Below are 22,331 nucleotides of genomic sequence, written 5' to 3' on the forward strand. Positions count from 1 at the left end.
CCAATCCAACAAATAAGCTGCTTCTTGGTAAGAAAAGGAAGCGTATAAAATTCCAAATGAATATCTCAAAAGCTGAGGGACTAATCTCGCCAAAGCAACTCAGCTCGTCACGCTCATCATTTATTTCTATATTTTTTATGCCTACAATGTTTTCTTTTGGATGCCACAAACATCATTACAAGCTTACTATGGCCTGTTGAGGGCATAAATATTCATAAATGTGTACATAATACCACAAATTGAAAAGAAAAACAGCTGTCAAGTAATACTTATATTGTATAAAAATATTAATAAAGAATTATCTTCAACCAATAACAATAATAATTTTTTGATTTAAAAATACAAAATGAGCTTGATTTTACATTTGAAATTCTCTTCAAAATTTGAAAATTAAATCCCGAAATCAAAGCTGCGCTTACAGTCTGCCTTCACGCGCCTAGTAATTGCTCATTCAATGCAATGCATCATTGCCACATGCACTTCTGCATGTGTTAGTGCACAGAAACTCATTAAAATTAAGTCAAGCAACGAGCAAAAAGCCAAGCATTGCAATCACTATTAAATATTGCAACACCTGAAATCAATTGTTGCCGACACTCAAAGTGACTGCAACCAGAGAATACATTGCAACATAATGCGCGCCACAACAACAGTAATACATAGTAATAACAGCGCCTCATATAAGTTCGCTGATTCGCGGCTGTTTGCCTAATTTTTCATTGGCGCGCAGATAAACTCAACAGCAAAGCGATATGGCCGCTTTATGTGGCATGGTGGAGTTAAGGGTAGATGTGGGTGTGTTGCTGCAAGTGTAAAAGGAAGTTGGAACAATTGTAATGGCAACGAAAAGTATAAGAATTGTCAGCTATTAGTTTCCCTATATGGATAGGGAAAAGTGGAGCTTATGGCAGTAGAACTAGCCGTTGTTTTTAGGAAAGGAGTTTCTGTTTCTGTTCTGTTTCTGTTATTCTACCTATTCTTACATCAGCTAAGAGCAGCATATTAAAGGTTTTGAAATACTCTTAATTGCAATTAGTTGTTCTGAAATTATATGATCTGATGTCTTATAACAATTTTTTAATGCAATAATAAGTTTTGTTAAGCATTTGAAAATCAGCAGATGTTGCATGTTGTGAGCAATTTTTGAAGAAACATTTTTTCAATTAATCGCAAAGCGTTACAATGTATATCTATATATGAACCGATGGCTGAATGTGAGCTTGAAGTCTTTAAGCCTTTATTATGAAGAAATGTAGGATTTTTTTTAGATGTATAGAGAGGAATGGAGCTTAAGGAGCAAGAGCTCCAAATATTGAAACAATTGTTATTAATTTTTGTTTAGAGTTGTTTATTTTTTATTTATTTTTATTATAATATATGTATACATATTGCTAATAATATATATTTTATATTAAGATATATAGAGAAATAAGAAGTGATCTTATTTTTGGTATTTATGTTGGAAGTTTTTAAAGCAAAATTATCAATTTTTAATTTTTTTCACTTCATTCATTTCTTATAAAGCCAAATTATTAACTATTTAAACTTTTTTTAATGGAAAAAGTCTTCCAAAAATTTTCTAAAGTTCAAATCAATAAATGGGCGCTCATTTGTTTGGGTTTTTAATTCGAATAATTATTTTATTTCACATTTCATCATTACATCAACAACTTATACATTTCATACATTTAAACAGTTATTTGGTAGTAGTAAAGAGTATGTTTTTTTCATTTTTTTACAAGTTTTTTCGTTACATATTTTTTGTAATTATCGCTATATATTTGCCTTAGGTTTTCAGTTTTGATTTCAATGTATAAAAAATCATATAAAAATCGTATAAAAAATCATAAACTAAACAAAAAAATTAATAAAAAATAATAATACAATACGGTCACACTAACTCACGCAGGAGCATTACTTAAAATTAATTTTTTGTTTCACGCTTTACACTTTTACCGTGTGTAGCGTTTGCGAATATCGTAGCATAGAGCAGAGTATGTAAATATGTATATTGTAAGAAGTAGCTATGTAAGTTATGATTGCATTTGCATATAAGAATATTGTCGCTATAAATGTCTGCAGGTAAGTGTTGCATATTTAACTATGTAATATATAGTTAGCGAGCTATTAAAAATATATATATTGCATTATTACAGCACGATTAACACTATTACTTTACTAAACAGAATTGATTATATTCATAAACATATTTACATAGACATGCACTTTGATATGCGCTTAGTGTTGAAGCGAATCTCAAAGGCGTTTAAACCTGCAAGTTTCTTAAGTAATCGCCGCAGCTAATGCCAATTGCTTACATACAATGTTACATATACAGCTAACTATACTCATGCTGGCATATATATACTTCCTCCAATGGGAGTAAATCTACTCAAAACAACAACAAGATCATTTGTCATTTATCACTTAACTCGAAGTCGAACGCCACCGGCAAGGCAACGCTTGGAAATGCACCTCCGAAAGCTCGTGCGCCTTTGAACTGTGTTCCCAAATCGCATGCGTTGTGCTGGTGGTGTGCGGAGGACGCGATTGGCCATGTCACAGGAACCCCACCCTGTTGGACGTGTCGCAACGGCGCCAAATATCACTGTTGGTCGGAATACTGTGTTATATATTCCCTTGAACAACTTGAAAACTGCTTAAAAAACACTTAAAACTAATTATTCATTATATTGTCTCTATGTATATGAGTAAAAAAGTATGTTACTTGTTCAGTTTATATAAAAAAAATTATGGCTTAAGCTAAAATCGTATCAAATGTACATACAAAAAATAATAATTGGTAAAAGATCAGTTATATTTTTATGTGTGTAAAGTACGTGTCTCTCAAATTCCAAAACGTTTCGCCTAATTCGAGTTCCAAAACGTTCCAATATCACGATCACGCGGTTACGGTATATCCTACTCAATCTTCTCACATTTCATACATCACTCTGGCGAGTCACAACCTCCACATACTTTTGATTTCCTGCTGGTCCGTCCTAACGTCGCACATTCATAAGCCTTTCTCAGTTTATTACTCAATGCTGTAACGAAAGAAAGAGGGAGAGATAGGGAAGGAACGAATGTGTTGCGGAGTGAACGTTGACGGAGCGAAAGGCAAAGGCATTTAGGCAATGTGTTTATGTATGAGAGAGAGATGAGAGATAGAATTGCCATATTAGTATTCATGCTCCTCATGTTCGTATTCGCCAAAAGATTCCACCTCATGACCACCAAAGTCGTGGCTCTCCTCATGGTGATATTCCTCATGATGGACGGGCTCGTGAATTTCCTTGTGTACGAATACGGGTTCCTTGTAGGAGATGTGTTTCTCATGGTATTCGGGCACGTGCTTCTCAATGTGAACGGGCACTGGTTTTTCGACGGGAACCTTGACTGGGTAGGGCACATGTTTTTCAACCTTGACTGGGATTTCCTTGATGACTGGGTATGGGGCTGGTACTGGTACTTTGACTTCGTATGGTACGGGTTTCTCAACATGCACTGGCACGGGGTTGTCATAGGGCACATGCACTGGTACGGGCACCTTCTTGATCACTGGCACTGGTACTGGTTTCTCAACGTGATATGGTACTGGTTTTTCAACATGATAAGGCACTGGCTTGTCGACATGCACCTTGACTGGGTAGTGGACGACCTTCTCAACTGGGTATGGCTTGTCGACGGGCACGTGCACCTTCACGGGGTAGTGTACCTTCTTTTCAACTGGATATGGTGCGGGCACATGAACTTTCACTGGTACATGAACCTTCTTTTCAACTGGGTATGGTGCGGGCACGTAGACTTTGACGGGCACTGGACGATCATAGTGCACATGTACGGGTACGGGGATCTTCTTCTCAACTGGATAAGGCGCAGGCACTTCATGTGGCACCTTTACGATTTCCTTGACCTCATATGGTACATGCTTGACCACAGGGTATGGTTTGGGCACTTTCACCTTAATCGGCACGGGTATATGTTTTTCGACGGGCACATGTACAACCTTCTCGACGGGGTATGGTTCGGGCACCTTCTTGATGATGGTCAATGTTTTTTCCTCATGAATCGGATGATGGTATGAGTGATGGTAGTCCTCGAAATGATGTAGGCCACGTTTGGTTTTGGTGCTGTCGCTATCGTCGGCAGCAGCGGCGGAGGATTCCTTGGCACCTTCCTGGGCGGGTTCAGCGGATTTCGATTCGACGGCCTTTTCGTCTTCGGCGCGCGTGCTGATGGCCAGCAGCAACACCAGGGCGAGTAATGATGCTGAACGCTGTTGCGGGAGAGACAGAGAGTGAGAGAGAGAGTGGGGCACGAGATAAAAGAGGATGGGATAAAAAGGTAAATTAGGAGACAATAAGTAGTTGTTGCAAAATTTCAGTAGATTATAGGATTTTTTTTTGAATTTTTAAGAAGTGAAGATTGCAATTTTTTTTTTAATTTAGAAAAGTAAGAAAATTTGAAAATTGTTGGGAAATATAGGAAGAGGAGAGAGTATGAGTATTAGTAAATTTTCCTTTTAATAAAATGGCGTAATTGTTTCAATAATGTAATTTTTGCTATTTGAATACTGACTTTACTAAGTTGATAATAAGGAGTTTTAAATGAATTAGTTTCCAGTAAAGAAGCAATTAGTTATACTGTAGCCTTTTTGATGGTTTCTCATAAATCATTTTGAAGGCAAATTTGTTTCTTTTTTATTTTAGGGACTTTAAAAATAATCAATAATTATAAATAATTTTTGAAAAAAAGTTTAAAACATGAAATATTCTTTTTATTTAAAAAACAATTTTAATATTTAAAAAATTAAAAACAAAAATTTGAATAATAAAAAGTGTAATATAATTTTTTTTTAATAAAAAAATTTGAAATATTTGAAAAAAATTTATGAAAGGAATTATTTTTTATTTAAATAATAATTTTAATATTTTAAACTTAAAAAAACTCTAATAATGAAAATTTGCAATTGTTGGAAAAAGTTTAATCAAGGAAGTATTTTTTTTATCAGAATAATAATTTTAATATTTTTTGAGTAATTTTGAAAAACAATTTAAAAACCAGAAAACGTTTTTTATTAAAAAATAATTTTAGTGTTTTAAAGTTTTGGAAAAATATTTAATTTTTTTAAAACGAAATTATGAAGTTTTACAAAAAAAGTAATGCAAGACGTATTAATAAAGAATAATTGTAATATTTTTAACATAAAAAAAATTTAAAAGTAAAAATTAGCAATTTCTGAAAAAAAATTTAATCACGAAAATATTTTTTTTTATTAATATTTAAACCTTAAAACAAACAATTATGATATAAAACAAAATAAATCATATTAAAGTAATAATTTTAATATATTTTTAAATTTAAATAAAATATTTTTTTGGAAAAATTAGAAAAGTTTGAAGGTAGTATTTTTAACTTTAATATAATTTGAATTGCTTTGCATATCTAGCAAATTTTTGAATAATGAAAACAATAATTTAAAAAAATAAAGCAGACAGTATATTTTAATTAAAACGTCGTTTTAAAATTTTTTTGGAATTAAAATTTTTTTTTTGAAAAATTAAGAAAAAATTTAAAGCAATATTTTTTACTTCAGCTTTATTTGAAATAATTTGCATTTCTGGTAAATTTTTGAAGAACTTTTACTTTGAAAAAAGATTTTCAAAAAGTAGTATTTTAAAAGAATTTTAAAAATTTTTTATAAACAAAGTCATATTTTTAAAACACGTTTAAAACAGTTACGAAACTATATAACAAATCCAAGCATTATTTCAATAATTTTCATTTCGAATGCTTCTTTCTCACTTGTTTAATAACTGTATAAAATATTTTATGCAAATTGCACCATTTCACTGCTTGTTTAATGTTTTCAGAAAATTCAATTATATTTTTCCATAAACTCATAATTTCTTTAGAAACCACAACATAGCCTTTTAGCATTTAACACTTTTTGAGTTACTTCATATTTTAATAATATTTTTTCCAACTTGAAGTCGTAATTGCATGATCACTCGCATACATACCAGCAGCTTCATCCTAAATCACAGTTATAACGAAAAGTTGAAATTAATTAAACGCGAAATCCTCTGTCTGATATCCTGCGATGCTATTCCTCACGCACACAGCAAATTCACAATCCTTTAAACACTTTTGAGCAGATATTTCTTCGTTTGCGAAAGGAACTGCAAACAAATGAAATGAAGAAAAAACAAAAGACTTAAGAAACAAACTCGAGCACTGAATGATTGTAATTCGTCGCTGTTTAATAGAACACTAATATTTTTCTACAACACACGCTGGATTATATATAGAGCAAATATCCAAAGATATATAAATATATATATTTTTTAATATTAAATCAATTTATTGCTTGCTTTTTTTTGCTGAATTTCGATTTGGTTTTTGTTATTACTTTGTAAACGCCGCACGATCCGTGCACGAGACGCGATTTTTTGCAGCTACGTGGAGGGAGAGAAGAACGTAAAGCTAACTGTTGTGTATAGCTAAACAGTAAACGATTGAATGATGCCAATTGTGGCCACAGTCTGCACTTTTATAGTTAATTCCATTTTCATTTGGCCAACCGAGTCGTTGCGGCTGCGCTTGCCGCCGCTGGCTGGCCGAAGAGGTTGCCGAAAAAGCTGCAGTGGACGAAGGCGAAGAAGTGGAGCAGCAAGCAAGAAAAGCCACGGCAAGACATGCAAAAATATGCCAGACAACAATAGTGCAAATAAAACAACAACAACAACAATAACGACAGCTTGCAAGCAATATAGCAGCATGAAAAGTAAAACTGCTGTAATAGCAACAATAACAACAACAACTGGAAGAGTGGCGTTGCTCAAAGACACACACACATGTAAGTAAACGTACTTCAGCTGTGTATGTGTGTGTGCTCTGAAATAAATGTACGCGCGCAGACGCAATGCAGCAGTTTACATATAAGGCAACAACAACTACAAGCACGTTGCAAGCAAACGTCGCACACACACACACATGTATGCAAACGTGCTCGCAACATGCAGCAGTGCAGCTCGCCGCTTCTCCATGTTGTCACTGTTGTTTTTGTTGCTCTATTGCCACTACATTGCATATTTGTTATTGCCTTTGTTGTTGACTTTTATTACTGGTTACACCGCCGCGTGTGCGTCCGCAAACACTACTCGGACGTGCTACAACAGCTGTGTGTGTGTGCTGGTTTGCTTCGCACATTCGCTAATTTGCTTTAGTTTTTCCTATTGTTTCACGCTTATGAGCCGTCTGCTTTTAATTTTGTTGCTGTCTGTCTGGCGCAAACGTAATTGAATTAAAAACGCATCGAAAAGTGTTATTGCCGCCACTGCACTTCTGTGTTTCAATCCACCATTGCCCGACTCTTTGTTCCTACCCTTGTACCTTTCGGCTGGCGAGGCGCTTTGTGATGCGCAAGCGCGTATTTTTTTCGCTGTATTTCTCGCTTGAAGAGTTTTGTGTGCGCGTATGTTGGTCAGTAGTTGTAGTTACTTCTTGTATTCTCGTACAACGTGCAAGTGCTGTTATTGCTTCATGTTGTTACAATATTTGCTGTGCCTTGTTGTTTTTGGCGGGATCAAGTGTGGTAATCGTTTGACGATAATATAATATAATTAGATAAGCAATCACTTTTATTGTAGCGTGTCAATTGCTTTATGAGTGCAAGTCTTGTTGCTTGTCGCTATTTTTTGATACTTTGTCAGTTTGTCATTTGAAACTTTTTATTGCGCTCAGCTAATGTTAGTTGGTGGAAAACCAAACTGAGTTTGAACATTTGGCAAGCGTGCGATTTCGGAATGTAAAAGAAGCCATTATTGCAAAAAAATTAGGAAAAAGTACTTTGAAAATTGTGTTAACAGCTTAATTTGATTGGCAGCTTCTCTTGAAATGATTGTTTAATGTTAAAATTTTGAAGCTTTTTGTGATTGATTAGTGTTGCCATAGCAAAAAATGTATTCTGTTGGGTAGTATAATGATATTAATCTATATGAAGGTAATTATAGGGCTACTGGAATAGAAAAATAAAAATGTATGTATGTTTATGCTTTTGACAGACGTTTTTACACTTCTACTTTTTTCTTTCAAATAGTTGTAATCGAAAAAAATCCTTCGTCCAAGTCTTTAAGATTTATACTTCAGAGACATGTGTAGATTTGGTGAAGATCGGGTGAGTGGTTCCAAAGAAATCTTGCCAACAGACCGAAAACACAGTTGCGTTTGAAGACGGCGCATTTAGTCTAGCTAATCTCGAGCGCACAAGTCCTCAAGGCTGTATCTCCGAAACTATTAATCGGATCAACTTGAAAATTCAGGACAATAGACAATAGAGGTGCTGTAGAATTTAATAAGATAATAAAAAAAATCGATTTTTTGTAACCCCTTAAAAGTAGGGAGATTTGTGTCTTTTAAATTTAAGCCTAGATACTGTGAGAAACGTTTTTACGTATCAGAAATTCTCCTTGAACCTTGCAAAAAGAGTTTTTGAGATCGGATTGCGAGGGGTGATGAAAAACGAATCCATTACAACAACGTTAAAGACAAAAAGTCATCCAAGTTTCATCCTGGCCCACCAGTAACATTAACGGAAAAGTAGAATATCCATGACGGCAAGGTAATTCTCTGTATTTGATGTAGTCAGAAAGGCGTTCTGTATTATAAATTTCTAAGTACGGGTGAAACCATTATTAAAAAACTCTACCGATGCTAACTCATCAAATTGAGGCGAACGTTTGCTGATAAATGCCTAGGATTAGCGAATAGGCACTGGGGAAGAATTTTCCATCATAACAACACGGTTGAAAGATCGGAAAAGCTATTTGAAAAACAGTGGCTGGGAAGTTTGGTAAAACCTGCATTATACACACAGACCTTATACATTCTTTCTACTATTTGTTCCGGTTAAGGCAGAATGCACTCACTGGAATACAGAATTGAGTTGACTCATTCTTGGCTGCGAAGTCGGCGCAGTTTTTTGGGAATGAATCCATAAGTTGCCAGAGAAACTTAAAACAGGAAAAAATGCACAAGAGCTCAAACAATAGCAACATTTTTTAAAACTAAAATGAAAAGCTATTTTTTTTACGTTTGGGAATACTTTGCTAAATGTTGTTTTCCATTGAGTATTGTATTAACACCAATTTACACTTCGATTAATTGTTGTCCACTTTGCACAAGCAACTGCAGCTACTTATGCCATTTGGACGACGGAGCAATACATTATCTCTTTTTGTCATCAAAATTCATTACATTAAAATCACTTCCTGAACAATGAAACCACAAATATTCGCATTGCCGCCAAATAACTATCTTCTAATTCAATTTTTATTGACCACAAATATGCAGCACATGTGAAAACACTTACACATAAGACGCTAGAGGCCTACAAACTAAGAAACGCATTTATGTATGTATATATATATATACATATATACAAACTTATGACTATGTATGTAGCTGCGAATTTCTTTGTCTTTTATTTTCCTTCCATCAAATTCATTAGGTTACTTGGTTAAGAGGCAGACATCAGTCGTCAGACCAAAAGACAGCCAGCCAACCAGCCGTGCAATGACCAACATTTCCCATAATAATTGTGGAAGCCACTTGAATGTGTTTGTCTGTCTTTGGGCTGAGCAACGTACATTTCTCTGCTTACCAACCTTTTTATTTTTATTTTAAAACCAAGTATTATTGCATTTCTCCGAGGTTGGTGTTGATTTTGTTTGATTATTTGGTTACGGCTGTTGCATACAACTCACATTAGTAGCGGCAGCCACCGACGACAACCACAAACTGCTTCTCGACGGCGGCTGCACATCTCCCAACTCGTTTTACTTGCCTGCATTAATTCGACGTCTCTGATTACCTTCCTTGTTATTATGTCAATGGGTCTTTGGCATCATTTCCATATTTGCCACTTCTTGGCTGGCGGTTGCTCGCACACTTTGCTGCAATGGCTTTGTTTCGCGCCTCCATTTATTGTTGCTTTTATTTGTAAGCCACTTTTGCTTTCTTCTCAATGGATGCTTTCAGTAATGTTGTTGCTGTTTATGTTGTGTTCATTGTTGTTGTTTATGTATGTGTTTGCTGGCAGTGTCTTCATGCAGCGACAACTTCATCGCTTTTTTGCCGATTATTTGCCTTCGCTTCACACATTTCGCGGCGCTGAATCACGTCGCTGAATTCCCGCATTAAAGCTGGTGTTGTTTGCTTTGACCAACGCATCCGCTATGCAACAGTTGCTGCTGAAACTGAAATCACTTTTATTGTCATTGCTTCTTTGTTGCTTGTTATTGTTGTAACTATCGTTGCTATGTTGGAATGTTGCAATGTGTTTGTTCGTTTGCAGTTTTCGCCTAACTGGCTAGTCACATGAGATTTGCTTTACACGACCATCATTACAGCTATTTTGGGTTTCGACTGCACACTGGGCAGATTTGATACTTTGGAGTGAGTTTCATGAGCGTAAGGTAAAGGAGGTATCCAAAATAAATAATATATATTCATTATAATTTTTTAGGAAGTTTGTTATCTTTTTATTAAGGAGAATCAAGTGTGGTATTTACAGTCTTCTCAAGTGTAAACGCTCAGTTAATTCAGCTCCATCAGCTTAGCTTTAAACGCGATTTTCTCTAAATCACATTTTTCAAATCAGCTTGAGTGTTCACTCGAAGACAAAGATCCGATTACTATCAAATTTTATGTTTTGTATTTACTTCGTTCTCAATACAGCTCACAAATCGAATTTTGGGAGACTAAACATGATGAAAATTTTGACTAAAATTCAATTTTTTTAAACTTCGGCATTTTGTCACCTTTTTTCCAAGAAAGCTCAACGGCTTTGCAGCTTGCGACGGTTCCTCAGTGACTGGGTACCCATACAGCCATTATAAAAGAAGTCTTCTTGACTAGTCTTGAGCGCGCAGGCAGCGACCTCAAAGACAGTATAGTCGCTTGGATATCGGAGTGAATGCACACATCTCCCAAGGAAGCTGCACTTCAGAGCGATACATGTACGCCTACTTCCTCCACCTTCGTTTGAATTAACCTACAGGGGTCTGGTAGTGTAAAACTAGGTTGATGAAGAGCTGCCGACAGAAGACGCCCCCACCTACTCTCCATCTTAACTTCGATCCATCCATTATCCATCACTGCACTCATTCTTTAATGGCTTCGGCTTGCCCTTAGGGCCCTCGCAGGTATGTGAGTTAAGAAGAAACCTTAGGAGAAGGTTATGCGATGCAGTAATTTAGAAGATTGTAAGGAATGCAATCGAGGCGCCAATCCCTAACTTCGCAGACATCTCCTTCCAGCTATGTCTACAGGTGCAACGTGTGGAATGGTATTGAGACCATTGTTTAGGTTGTACTTATGTGGTGCACATATGCCGATGAAAGACACTCTTTGAACACTTCCAGCTGTTTAGTTGGGGACATTATAGGTTAATTCACGGTTTCATAGAGGTAGAACATCACTCTTGGTGAGTAGCCATACCTCTGCCCAATTTCTCTTCTACAACCGTATAAGGCGATTGATACCGTCCTCTCAATCTCCTCAATGTTTGGCTTCCATGAGAGCTTCCTATCCGACATAAGCCCCCGGTACGTCACCCTGTCCACCGTTGGAAAAATAATGCATCCTAGCGACGAGGTAGTGAGTTATTTACTATACCATCTAATTGAGTATACGTATATCCCACAAAAAATATGTCAACAATGACCCACAGTGCGCCTCTTACTTTCTGCAAATTCATTAATTTTTCTATTTCTCTCTTTATCTTGTACTCACATCTAGTCTCAATGCATATTTCTTGCTTTGACATCTCGCCAAATTAAATTTGAAATTTTATGTTTACCGAAATTGTCTTTGCTTGTTTGCGTTTAACTGGTCCAGCCAGCCAGTCTGCCGCAGAAGGGGGATAATTCGGCCATCAAGCGAATTTGTTTACTCAAACTCTAATAGCAGCCATAAGCTCTCTTAGTCAAAATACGCTTACAAAGAAGCGATAACGTTTTTGCTAATATTGTAAACAGCTGCTTATGTCATTCAACGCCGACTCTTTACACAAACAAACATTTTCAATTCAATGCTCGCAGTATTCCCAAGACCTGACTCCAGTATTCACAACGGCTTTTCTCCACTTTTACCTCACCTTCCCCGGCACTGGCTTTGTTTTATTATAGCATCGCATAATTTCCTCTTTTAGCTTGGATTGCTTGCAATACACAGCATTACAATGCACATATCCACACATCTGTGTGTTTATGTGTGTGTGTTTATTTGCTCCGGATTGCCCGTGCGCGTCTGATATATTTATTACGGTTTTATGTTTTGGCATTTTCAAGCGGTTCAAACTAATAAACCATTGTTTGCGCTAACCCATGTGTTGTCGGCTTCCCGTCAGTGCGCTGTCAGTTGTACGTACGTAGCTTCAATAAACGTGAGATAAGTCTTGGCATTTTTTTCCAGCCACTCATTTTGCCTGCTTTGCGACTCACTACTCCACTTTCCTACTGCTCTACTTTCGGTGTGTGCTTGGTACTTCCTTGATTTAATTATGAAATCACAGGATAAACTTTGTTGCATAATAATGCAATGAAATACGTGCATTTTGTTGTTGTTGGTGCTGTCAACTAATTGCCTACTAAGTGTTTATTACATATATTTAAATAGCTTATGTAAATAGCTGTATTTGTGGTAAATTACGGTAATATTATATAGCATTTGCTTACGTCATTAAATGAATTACGTTCAATCAATGCGAGTTAGTGAAGACACGCAACTGCAAGTAAGACTATCGAATAAACACGCAAGTGTGGCCATTATGCAGCATAAGTTTTGTAACGCAAATATTTTAGATCAAGCTGATTTAGTCTTTAATGGGAGTTTAAACTTCATGAGGTCATCGCTCTCAGTTATTCTAAAACCGAAAGGTCCTTGCGGATAATATATCAATTCAAAAGTCCTCGAACTGACAAATAAATGGCGCTACAAGAATTAAAATCATATGAGTTTTAGTTAGCCTTAACATTCAAAAGATGTCTGTAAAAATATCATTTTGAGTGAAGCAACTTTTGAGATAGCAGGCACTCTAAAGATATCAACTGAACGAAAGTATATCATTCACGAAAGTATATCATTCGCAAAAATTGGGTCTTGTGTACGCTCTACGCAGAGTGGATGCCGCACGAGCTCACTTTTGACCAAAAACAACGACGAATTGCAGGTTTTTGGATATCTTTAAGCGTAACAAACTCGAGGTTTTGGGTCGATATGTGACGATGGATAAAACATTGTTCCATTATTTCACTCCGAAGTCTAATCGATAGACATCCGAGTAGACTGCACACGACGGCTAGCAATGTTATAGTGTCTGTATTTTCGAAAGCGCATAGAATAATTTGTATTGACTACCTTGAAAAGGAAATACTATTAACAGTAACTATCACATAGCGTTATTGGAGCGTTTGAAGAACAAAAACGCCGATAAATGACCGCATTTGAAGTAATCCACCCACTGTATTCTTCAGATCGGGCACCTGCGACTATCTTCTGCTTCAGATCTCAAAAGAATGCTCGCTGTGAAGAAATGATTGTCGAATGAAGAGGTGATCGCCGCAATTGAGGCATATTTTAAAACAAACCGTACTACAAAAATGGTATCGGAAAATGGGAGGGTCGCTAAATCAGTGTATCACCCGTACACTATTTTGAATGAATAAACTAATTTTTCCAAAATAAGTTTTTCTATGGTAGGCCGGGGACTTTTCAGTTATTCCGCTAAAATTCTTTTTAATTTTTTTCTTGTAAAAGACAAAGTAAATTTTAGTTTTCTAATATTTGAAAGAAGGATTGAAATTTCAAAAATACGAGGAAATATTTAAATAAACATATTTACAATAACAATAAAGTCTGTTCAGTGGTTACGTGTTGCTGGAAACGTAAACAAATAGACTTAGCAAAAAAGTTTCTTATTCAAACACGATATTAGAATGCAGTTGGAGTGTACGAGAGGTTATTTGTTAAGCTCAGTTCTGTTGTTGTTTTCTAAAATTACCGATATATTTGTAGTACGGCAAATGTAACAAAATAATGCTTTTCGACTACGGTGTGAACTCTTAGACACCTAATGCTCCTATATAATTAATGTTTTGTACAAAACGCGTTATTAGTTAACACCTATTAAGTATTGCTGCTAGCAGTTTTTGTTTTTGAGTTCCCATTTCGCTTTCAAGCAAAGCTTAATCGCTTAATCAAATCACTCATTTAGTTGCCGCAACTTCCCGTTCATTTTTCCTCGAATTCTACCCCCGTGGCTTTGGTGTTCGCATTTGTGGAGCGGCAATTAGTACGCGTAGTGAATACATTGCACCGTTATGGCTACTTAGTGTCTCACAACACACATAAATACATACGCATTGGAAAGATTAGTGAAAAACGCCAGTATGAGCCTCGTTTCAAGGCAGCCGCCCAATTAGTTCGCTAAGCTACTCACTCGGCCATTTAGTCATAATTGCTTACTTACATTTGCTTAAAGACAGCAGCGTTTAGCGCTGGGCCACCTAAGACGCCGTGGTCAAAGAGGCGTAAGCCGCCCTATTGCAGTTTTCAACCGTGGGTTTGAATATTACACAAGTCTTACAATATAAAGGGCACCAACGGTCATACGTTTACACTGCATTTGACCTTGAAAGTAAACAGTTAAATGTGAAAATAGCCGAATAACAAAAAGTATTTCTCAAAGCTGTCGAAATGAACATTTTCTCAACTAGCTTAACGCATATTGGAGCATTGCGTTGAACAATAGGCATCTAAAAAGAAGGCTATCACTATCCTTAGTAGTATTCACAGATATTATTTTTTACTACACTTCATTGCTTATGGGATAATGTTCCGGAAAAAATCTCATGATTGCGGCAAGATGAATCTTCTTCAGGAAGAGCTCACCAGTACCGTCTAAGCTTACGAGAGGTCCATATATAGGAAAAAGAGCTAGATACCCATTTTCAGAGTTTTACGAGCCCATCAGTTTTGTAATTTTCAGCGATATAACCGGGCTCGTGTATGACAATAAAGTAGCTTCATATAACTATCCCTTAAAAAGTAGTCCAGAGTAGTAGTTGAAGAATGAGAGAATATTTGTGGTTGGATCCTTCATATACTCAACTTCCCTGAGCCTCAGAGTAATGCTATTTTTACCATGACATTGATTGTCATTATGACGTTGAGACGTTGTTGACGTTGGAATTTGAAAATCGAAGCACATGTTTGCGTTTTACTTAAAAATATATTTCCATTCTCCGCACATATTCGCTCCATTTAAGCAACAGTGACTGAAGCTCCAGCACATCCTCCTCACTGTTGCAATAACAATTGTAGTTGTAGTAATTGCAACAATCAGCTCATCATACACTCAACTTTCATAGCGTATGTACATAAACAAAAGTATAATTATGTGTATACCGGTAGCAACACCTTTAATGGTTCATTGTTTTCGGTCAAGGTCGCTGTTGTTATGATCTTACGAATTCAATTTACCACACGCACATAGCCACGTACTTGCAAATAAACTATTTCACTGTAATTTTCATTGTAATCGCAGCTGTTTGGCCATTGATGGCTGATGTAGCTATGTACGTGGCTGCTTATGTGTGCAGAAAATTTAACCTTTGCCGCTACCACTCTACGGTCAGTTATTTTACTGCTGCCTTTGCATAATTTAAAAGTTTGAAAACATTTTCGTACATCAAATTTTGCAATATGCACTTTAATGGCTCCAAATTTGGTAAGACGAAAATGCATAGACGTGAAATTATAGTTTAAAAGATGCAAGAAATTATACCTTAAAATTATTTGTATGAATATTTGTGATTTTAATGGTATTTGCAACGTAATGTTAAGATGTTTGAACCGAGCCTAACACAGTTGACCTTATTTACAATAAATACAAATAATCAATATATTCCCACATTAATGACATTCTTCAAAGCATAAATTCTGTAAAATTGGCCAACCAATCATTTACAAATTAAAAATAAAAAATAAAAAAAATAAAAACAAAGAATCAACCTTTTATTGACCTCAAGAGTTATAAAGTATTCAATAAATGCAGATAAAACTTGTACCTTGACCAATTTCCTAAACAAAGTGCAACTAGCGGCACACAAACAACACCCCTTACAATTGCTGTCAAGCAAACAATGATAACAAGTATAACAAGACAAAATCATAATAAAAGATGCTATATATAAACCTAATTTACCGCTGATTACAATGGATCTTCTTGAAGCTTTCAACAGCTTTGCATTTCAAATATTTTTGGCTGCCTTTCGAAATTATGTAAATTTTATGGCGCTAAGAAGTTTTGAAGGAAAGCTGACCAAAAGCAATGCATTCATATCAATATATTGTATATACATACATATGCTATTTGGAAAACCGATTTTCACGATTTTAAATGTTTGACATAACATGACATTGTTATTAAAATGCCGAAAACCACAATAACTAGTATTTATAGTGAGCTGAATGTGTCAACTACAACAATTAAGGTTTATCGTTAATATGCAACAAAAATTCCAACGATTTTGAATATTTTTTTGTAGTGTGCCATATAATTTTTAATTGTAATTGTTTTTTAGTGGCAATCACTTTGCTAGTTGAAAAACTTGAAACTCTCGAGGAAAGTATAATTCATTAAAAACTTATGAACTTATAGTTATGTATACAGCATTTAAGCATTCAACAAATATTTTTGAGGCAATTGTTTTTTAAGATTAATGAAGAAAACTGTAAAAACTTATAATGTGTATGTTGTTTAATCTCAGCCTGTTCAATATCGCACCTTTTCGTGGATATTGATTGAAGTATCTCTCTTCTCAACGGTTATGTACACAGCATAAAGTTTGCTAAGGAATGGAAATTAAATGAGATATAAAGAGAGTGTAATCTTAATTCAAGCATTTTTTTGTTCAAAATACATTGTGGTCAATAAAATATGTTATTTTAATTACATAGCTTGCATAAAGGGTGACACAGCCTGAATATGAAATTTGTCCCAGTCAGTTCCATATAAACTGTGGGTGCAAACCGTATCGGTAATTTGTTTTCTTAGACTGGAAAGTTGTTGATTTTCCAGGCCTAATGCCACACTAATAAGGTATAATCACTTTGTTGACCGTGGGCTTTAATCTTTCACACCGTACGATCGATATCGATAGAACCTTATATGCGATGTTGTGTAGTCTTATGCCATGCTCGGCAATCCATAGGCACCCGTCAATTTGTTGTTCTTCAGGGATGTAATTGCTAATCGAACTTTTTCATGGACGGGCAATGGAACGTCCACTCCATCGCCATGGGTTATGGAATCGAGTTCACCACTTCCTGGTGTTATGCTTTCAGTGCCATTCAGCAGGTTGGAGAAGTGTTCCCTCCATAATTTTAGTATGCTGTGCGCATAAGTCACTAGATCACCTTTAAGAGTTCTACAAGAGTATGCTCCGGTATTAAAACCTTCTGGAATGGCTTTATAACTTAGTATAAATCAAGTCAACATTTTTTCTTCTTTTGATACAAATAATTCCATCTTATCTATTTTCCTTATCCTGCCAAAAATCAGAGTTTAGTGAACAAAAAAATATATTGCGTTAGTATAAAAATCAATGAAATATGTATTTCTTGCATGTAACATTTAAAGCCATTAAATTTTCTTCTTCATGATGTACGAGAAAGAAACAACAACAACAAATAAATATTTAGTTAGCTTATTTCATTTCCGCGCATATACTTTGTGCTGCAACAAGCTCTATGCCAAAATTTGTAATTTGTAGAACCAACATGTTGCGTGTTGTGCTTACTAGCTTAATAGAATAAATAATCATTGCTTTAAAAATGCTAGCGAATTTAGTTTGGAACTCGGTAAATTATATAATATTTTTATATTTCAAAAAGAAGACAAAACGTGAAGCCAATAATAAATTTACACACACGCTGTGAAAAACGTAATTTTGGTTGAATTTAAAATTTATTGTTATTTGTTGCTTAGACATACGTACATTACTCATGCGAACCAATACATACGCATATATAAAAGCAAAAATTCGATTAGACTTTGACTCGTGGTGCCCATTCGGCTGTGGTGAGGCATACGCCAATTAGCTTTGGTTTTTCACTCAGTTTTCTTCTTCTTATTTCTGCGTAATGCCTTGACTCGCATGTTATGTATTTATTTTTATTTATTTATTACAGCTTGATAGCTTTGCGTTCACGCTTTACATCGGCGAGTGCCATTTTATGCACCCAATGTTTTTTTAGCTTAGTGAACGCCCCGCACATGCGCTTATGGGTGAACTAACTAATTTAAGAAAAAAGTGTGTAATTAGTTGACTATAATAGAAACACGCTAAAAAGGAATGAAATCGGTATTGTTGAACGCATACAGGCCGCATGTGTGGAAGAAATCAGAAAATTAAAGAAAACTGTAGCAATCATTGCTACAATGCAGCGGGTGAGTTAGGGTGGGTCGACTTGGAAAGAAATATTTTTTTTTTTTAATGAGAATAACTAAAAATTAATAAAAATTAAACGCTTGAGGCGACATATTGTCTAATAGTTCAAGGTGCAACTTCTAAAATCTGAAAAGTCACAGAAAATAAAGTTCTTTTGGAATGATTTGACATTTTTTGACGCAATTTTAGGACTTCTTTGCCTCTAAAAATAAGTGATTTTTAAATCAAATAAATTTTTTGACTCTTGCTTTAACCAAAAATGCATAATTCTATTAAAATCAATTCTTTTTCATTAACTATTGCGCCACCTTTTTGTTTGGGTCCACCTTAATATCGCTATAAATTATGTGTTATAAGTTATATGTTGCACATGTGGGCAATTGGCGCATTTTGTTGTTGGCAAAATAATGTGAAAATTTAGTGAATCGCAGCAATTGCCTCATAGAGCGCTTAATGAGTTTTGAAAATTGTGCAATTGAATAATTATGGAGCAACCAAAACACTAAATGCCAGGAAAAGTGCTGCAGTGAGCAGGCGAAAATTTGACGATTGCAAATAGTTTTAGGAATGTAAAATATGGGTGAGAAATTAAAGTAAAAGCAAATATTTGGTTATTATTTAAAAACAAGAAAAAACTTTGATTTTGATATACCCTTCACAAATACAAAAGTTTGCTTAGAAGAACTTCATTCAGATTGTTCAGCTTGTATGGCAACTATATGCTATAGTTAGCCGATCTGAAAAGTTTCTTCAGAGAATATACCGTTGCTTTGGACAATGATCCATGCCAAGTTTGGTGAAGATGTCTCGTTAAATGAAAAAAATTTCATACAAGGACTTGATTTCAAACGTAAAGTTTGTATGGCAGCTATATACATACTATAGTGATCCGATCAGAATAATTTCTTCAGAGATTGCACCATTGACTCAGGCAATAATTTACCAAATTTGTTGAAGATATCTCGTGAATTAAAAAAGTTTTTCATACAATCACTTGAATCCGATCGTCCAGTCTGTATGACAGCTAAATGATATAGTGATACGATAACAACGATTTCGACAAATAAGCAGCTTCTTGGGAAAAAAAGAAGTTGTTCAAAATTTCAGAACGGTATCTCAAAAATTTGGAGACTAGTTCGCGCATGTATAGACAGATGGACGGACAGAACGACGAACGGATATGACTAAATCTACTCAGCTTGTTATGCCGGTCGTTGTTATAATAATATATAATATTATATACAATTTCTCTGGCGCCTCCTTCTCTGTGTTACAAACTTCTTCAGAAACTTAATATACTTTGTTCAGGGTATAAAAAAATTGAAAAATATATAAAATTGGAAGACTTGAGTATTACGAAATTTTCGATACGAGAGTATTGGCAACAGCTTAATTTTCAGATATTTGCTGTAAAAGATTTAGCAATATACACTTTTAAATTCATTTCAGAATTACGTAAATCTCAGCTTTTCTTTCCATTGCGCCGCCACAAAAGACTTAAGCAACGAACCTGCTTATCATTCAAACTGGCAATTGTCATTTTCTGCTTGTTGTATTGAATTGTCACCATTAAGAAAGTTGTCATATAATTTTAATTGCTTTCTATTTTGGCAACTAATTGCTTTTACTGAAATCCATACAAAAGTTTTGTTTTGAAAAAATGCTCGTAATCAATTTTCGCCATAAACGTTGGCTTTTATCAGAAGTGTGTTGCAACTTGTTTTCATTTCAGCTTCCTAGGCCGTCAATCTTACGCGACAGCAGGTACTGAACGACACTAATAAAATCAAACAAAAACGTAATTCATTGCTAGTTAAAGTCTGACACAAATTAGCTGCCATCGATCAGGCGGCAATGAGGCGGAAAGACCAGCAGCAAAAACTTCGTAAGCGCCAGTAAATGCCGCGCTTGGTCACGGACTGATTAGATTAAAATGGCTTTTTAGCACCCAAATTGACTGTTGACAAAAACCAGCGATTGTTGAAAAATTAATTTGAATCTTGCTTTGCGTTCGCCTGGCAACAAAATGAAATTGTTAAGGAAATGCGACCGGCACTCAACACCCGAAATTTGTAATAATAACATTGGAATACTAAAATATTAAGGAAAATATGCAAAAATGCCTGCTACCGCCAGGCCTGCTTGACCAGCTGTTTGTTGTCGCCGCCGCAGCTGCGATTCGCTCACTTTTATAGACATTTCCATACGCGGCGCGGCGCTTACAAAATGAAATAATAGTGTGAGTGATGCTGGCGGCTGCACACCTACCGGCTTTTGTAAATGCAGGTTTTGCATTCGCAACGACTTTTTTTTGTTTTTGCACCGCCTTTGTTTTGTTTTTGCCTTTGGCCGACTGACTGATAGTGCGTGGTGCGGCAGAAGGCGGTGTTGCTTCGCCGCGGTTGGCCGACTGGTTGGGTCACTGGGGCTTGGTGCCGGTGCAACGGGTTTGATTACAAAATATATTTACCTCTCTTTTTTCAAGGAAATGGGATACGTCGAGTTCCTAAATTTATTACACCGTTCAGCTGTTGCTTGCAAAATTTTTTAGCCTCACAAAAAACACGAAATTATTTCTATTAATAAGCATGAACATCTGATAGATTTGATGACAGACAGATTTCTTGGTCATTTTGTGACTTTTATAATACGAAAAAATAATTATAATTTGTTGGTTGAAGAAATGTGTACTTATAACTGGTAGTGCTGAGTTTCCTTCATATGACAACTGATTTTTATCAAACTAGATTGAACGGCATAAGGAAATTTGTTAGCGAAATGCCACATCAGCGGCTGCTGTGGTTAATTATCCGACCTCACAAATTAATAATTTTTTAATATTATGAGGCGTCACTTCTTAGTGTCTGTTTTCTCTATGGGAGTTTGAAATTATTTGAAACTTATTATATCATACGCCTGTATTGGTATCTGTAGCATAAGAAAAAATCAGTAAAACATGCAGGTCGAAAAATGAAGACTTTCAGTAAACTTTTCAATTCTTTCCGGCATGAAATTTTCAATGCGATAGATTTTGATAAGGGAAGGTTACGGTAGGGTAGTTTAGGTTTGGAGGTCGATCCCTATGGCACCTATATATAAGACCTTTAGAGATCGATAAAGCAGTTTTTACCTATCACAAATTGGTTGAGACGGCTTATATCAGTTTCGGCTAAGTCTTTTGGTAAGATTAACGAGGTGTTTTAGTCTCAATATTGTAAAGAGGGACACGTCGCAATTCTAGTTTCATCTCCCTGAAAGAGGCTGCTCTGTCTGAAAAACGCTATAATGATCTGGTAGCCCAAAGATAAGATTGACGGAGACTTGCTTATAGAAAACTCTCTCTCTAAACTCACTGCGTCTCTTCTCCAGTAATTTCTCCCCATCCATATCTCCCTTTTCGGTATGTGAGCAGAGACAGGGAAAAGATGGCATTTATTGCCTTTGCGACATGGTGAATGCAATTGAAGGAGGAGAGAGTTTCGACGTGTGTTTGTTCGGACCGTTTAATATATCCAGCGGCATAAACGTAATTAAATCCTTCGGTATAAACGTAACCAGTATCCAGTCCTTCGGAACATGGGTTAATGTAACACAATTTACCTAGATGCCCAGCCAGTTGCATGACTTCTTGACCGTACGCTGCAGTTGACCTGTTATTATGCCATCAAGGCCTGGGAACTAGAAGAGTTTGGAAATGGCGTTCGTATGAATTCTCTTGGAGCTCTCCAGTGGAACTTTTTCAGTTGAGTGGTTCAAAAGAAATTTTTTGAAGTTAGTTGTCGACCAAAGGGGGTTCCCTTTATCTTGGTA

General features: G+C 35.7%; 3 protein-coding genes across 9 annotated transcripts in view; 1 reads left to right on the forward strand and 2 right to left on the reverse strand.

Annotated features, from left to right (window-relative positions):
- Window positions 1-22,331, reverse strand: part of LOC105232266 (40S ribosomal protein S8) — a 366,487-nt gene that overhangs the window by 319,653 nt on the left and 24,503 nt on the right. The gene's annotated exons all lie outside the window — the stretch shown is intronic.
- Window positions 1-22,331, forward strand: part of LOC105232282 (angiotensin-converting enzyme) — a 118,520-nt gene that overhangs the window by 11,434 nt on the left and 84,755 nt on the right. The gene's annotated exons all lie outside the window — the stretch shown is intronic.
- Window positions 2,314-6,541, reverse strand: LOC105232281 (mantle protein). Of its 2 annotated transcripts, XM_011213925.4 has the most exons (4): window positions 6,416-6,541; window positions 6,027-6,185; window positions 3,227-4,279; window positions 2,314-3,047 (listed from the first exon to the last, which is right to left on the reverse strand). In XM_011213925.4, exons 2-4 carry the CDS (start codon window positions 6,036-6,038, stop codon window positions 3,042-3,044), a joined length of 1,071 nt encoding a protein of 356 aa, XP_011212227.2. In that variant the 5' UTR covers window positions 6,039-6,185; window positions 6,416-6,541; the 3' UTR covers window positions 2,314-3,041. The 2 variants fall into 2 exon arrangements, with proteins under 2 accessions (XP_011212227.2, XP_011212225.2); XM_011213923.4 differs by lacking the exon at window positions 2,314-3,047 and having other exon boundaries at window positions 3,182-4,279.

The sequence above is a fragment of the Bactrocera dorsalis genome, chromosome 1, assembly GCF_023373825.1.
Source record: "Bactrocera dorsalis isolate Fly_Bdor chromosome 1, ASM2337382v1, whole genome shotgun sequence".
NCBI lineage: Eukaryota > Metazoa > Arthropoda > Insecta > Diptera > Tephritidae > Bactrocera > Bactrocera dorsalis.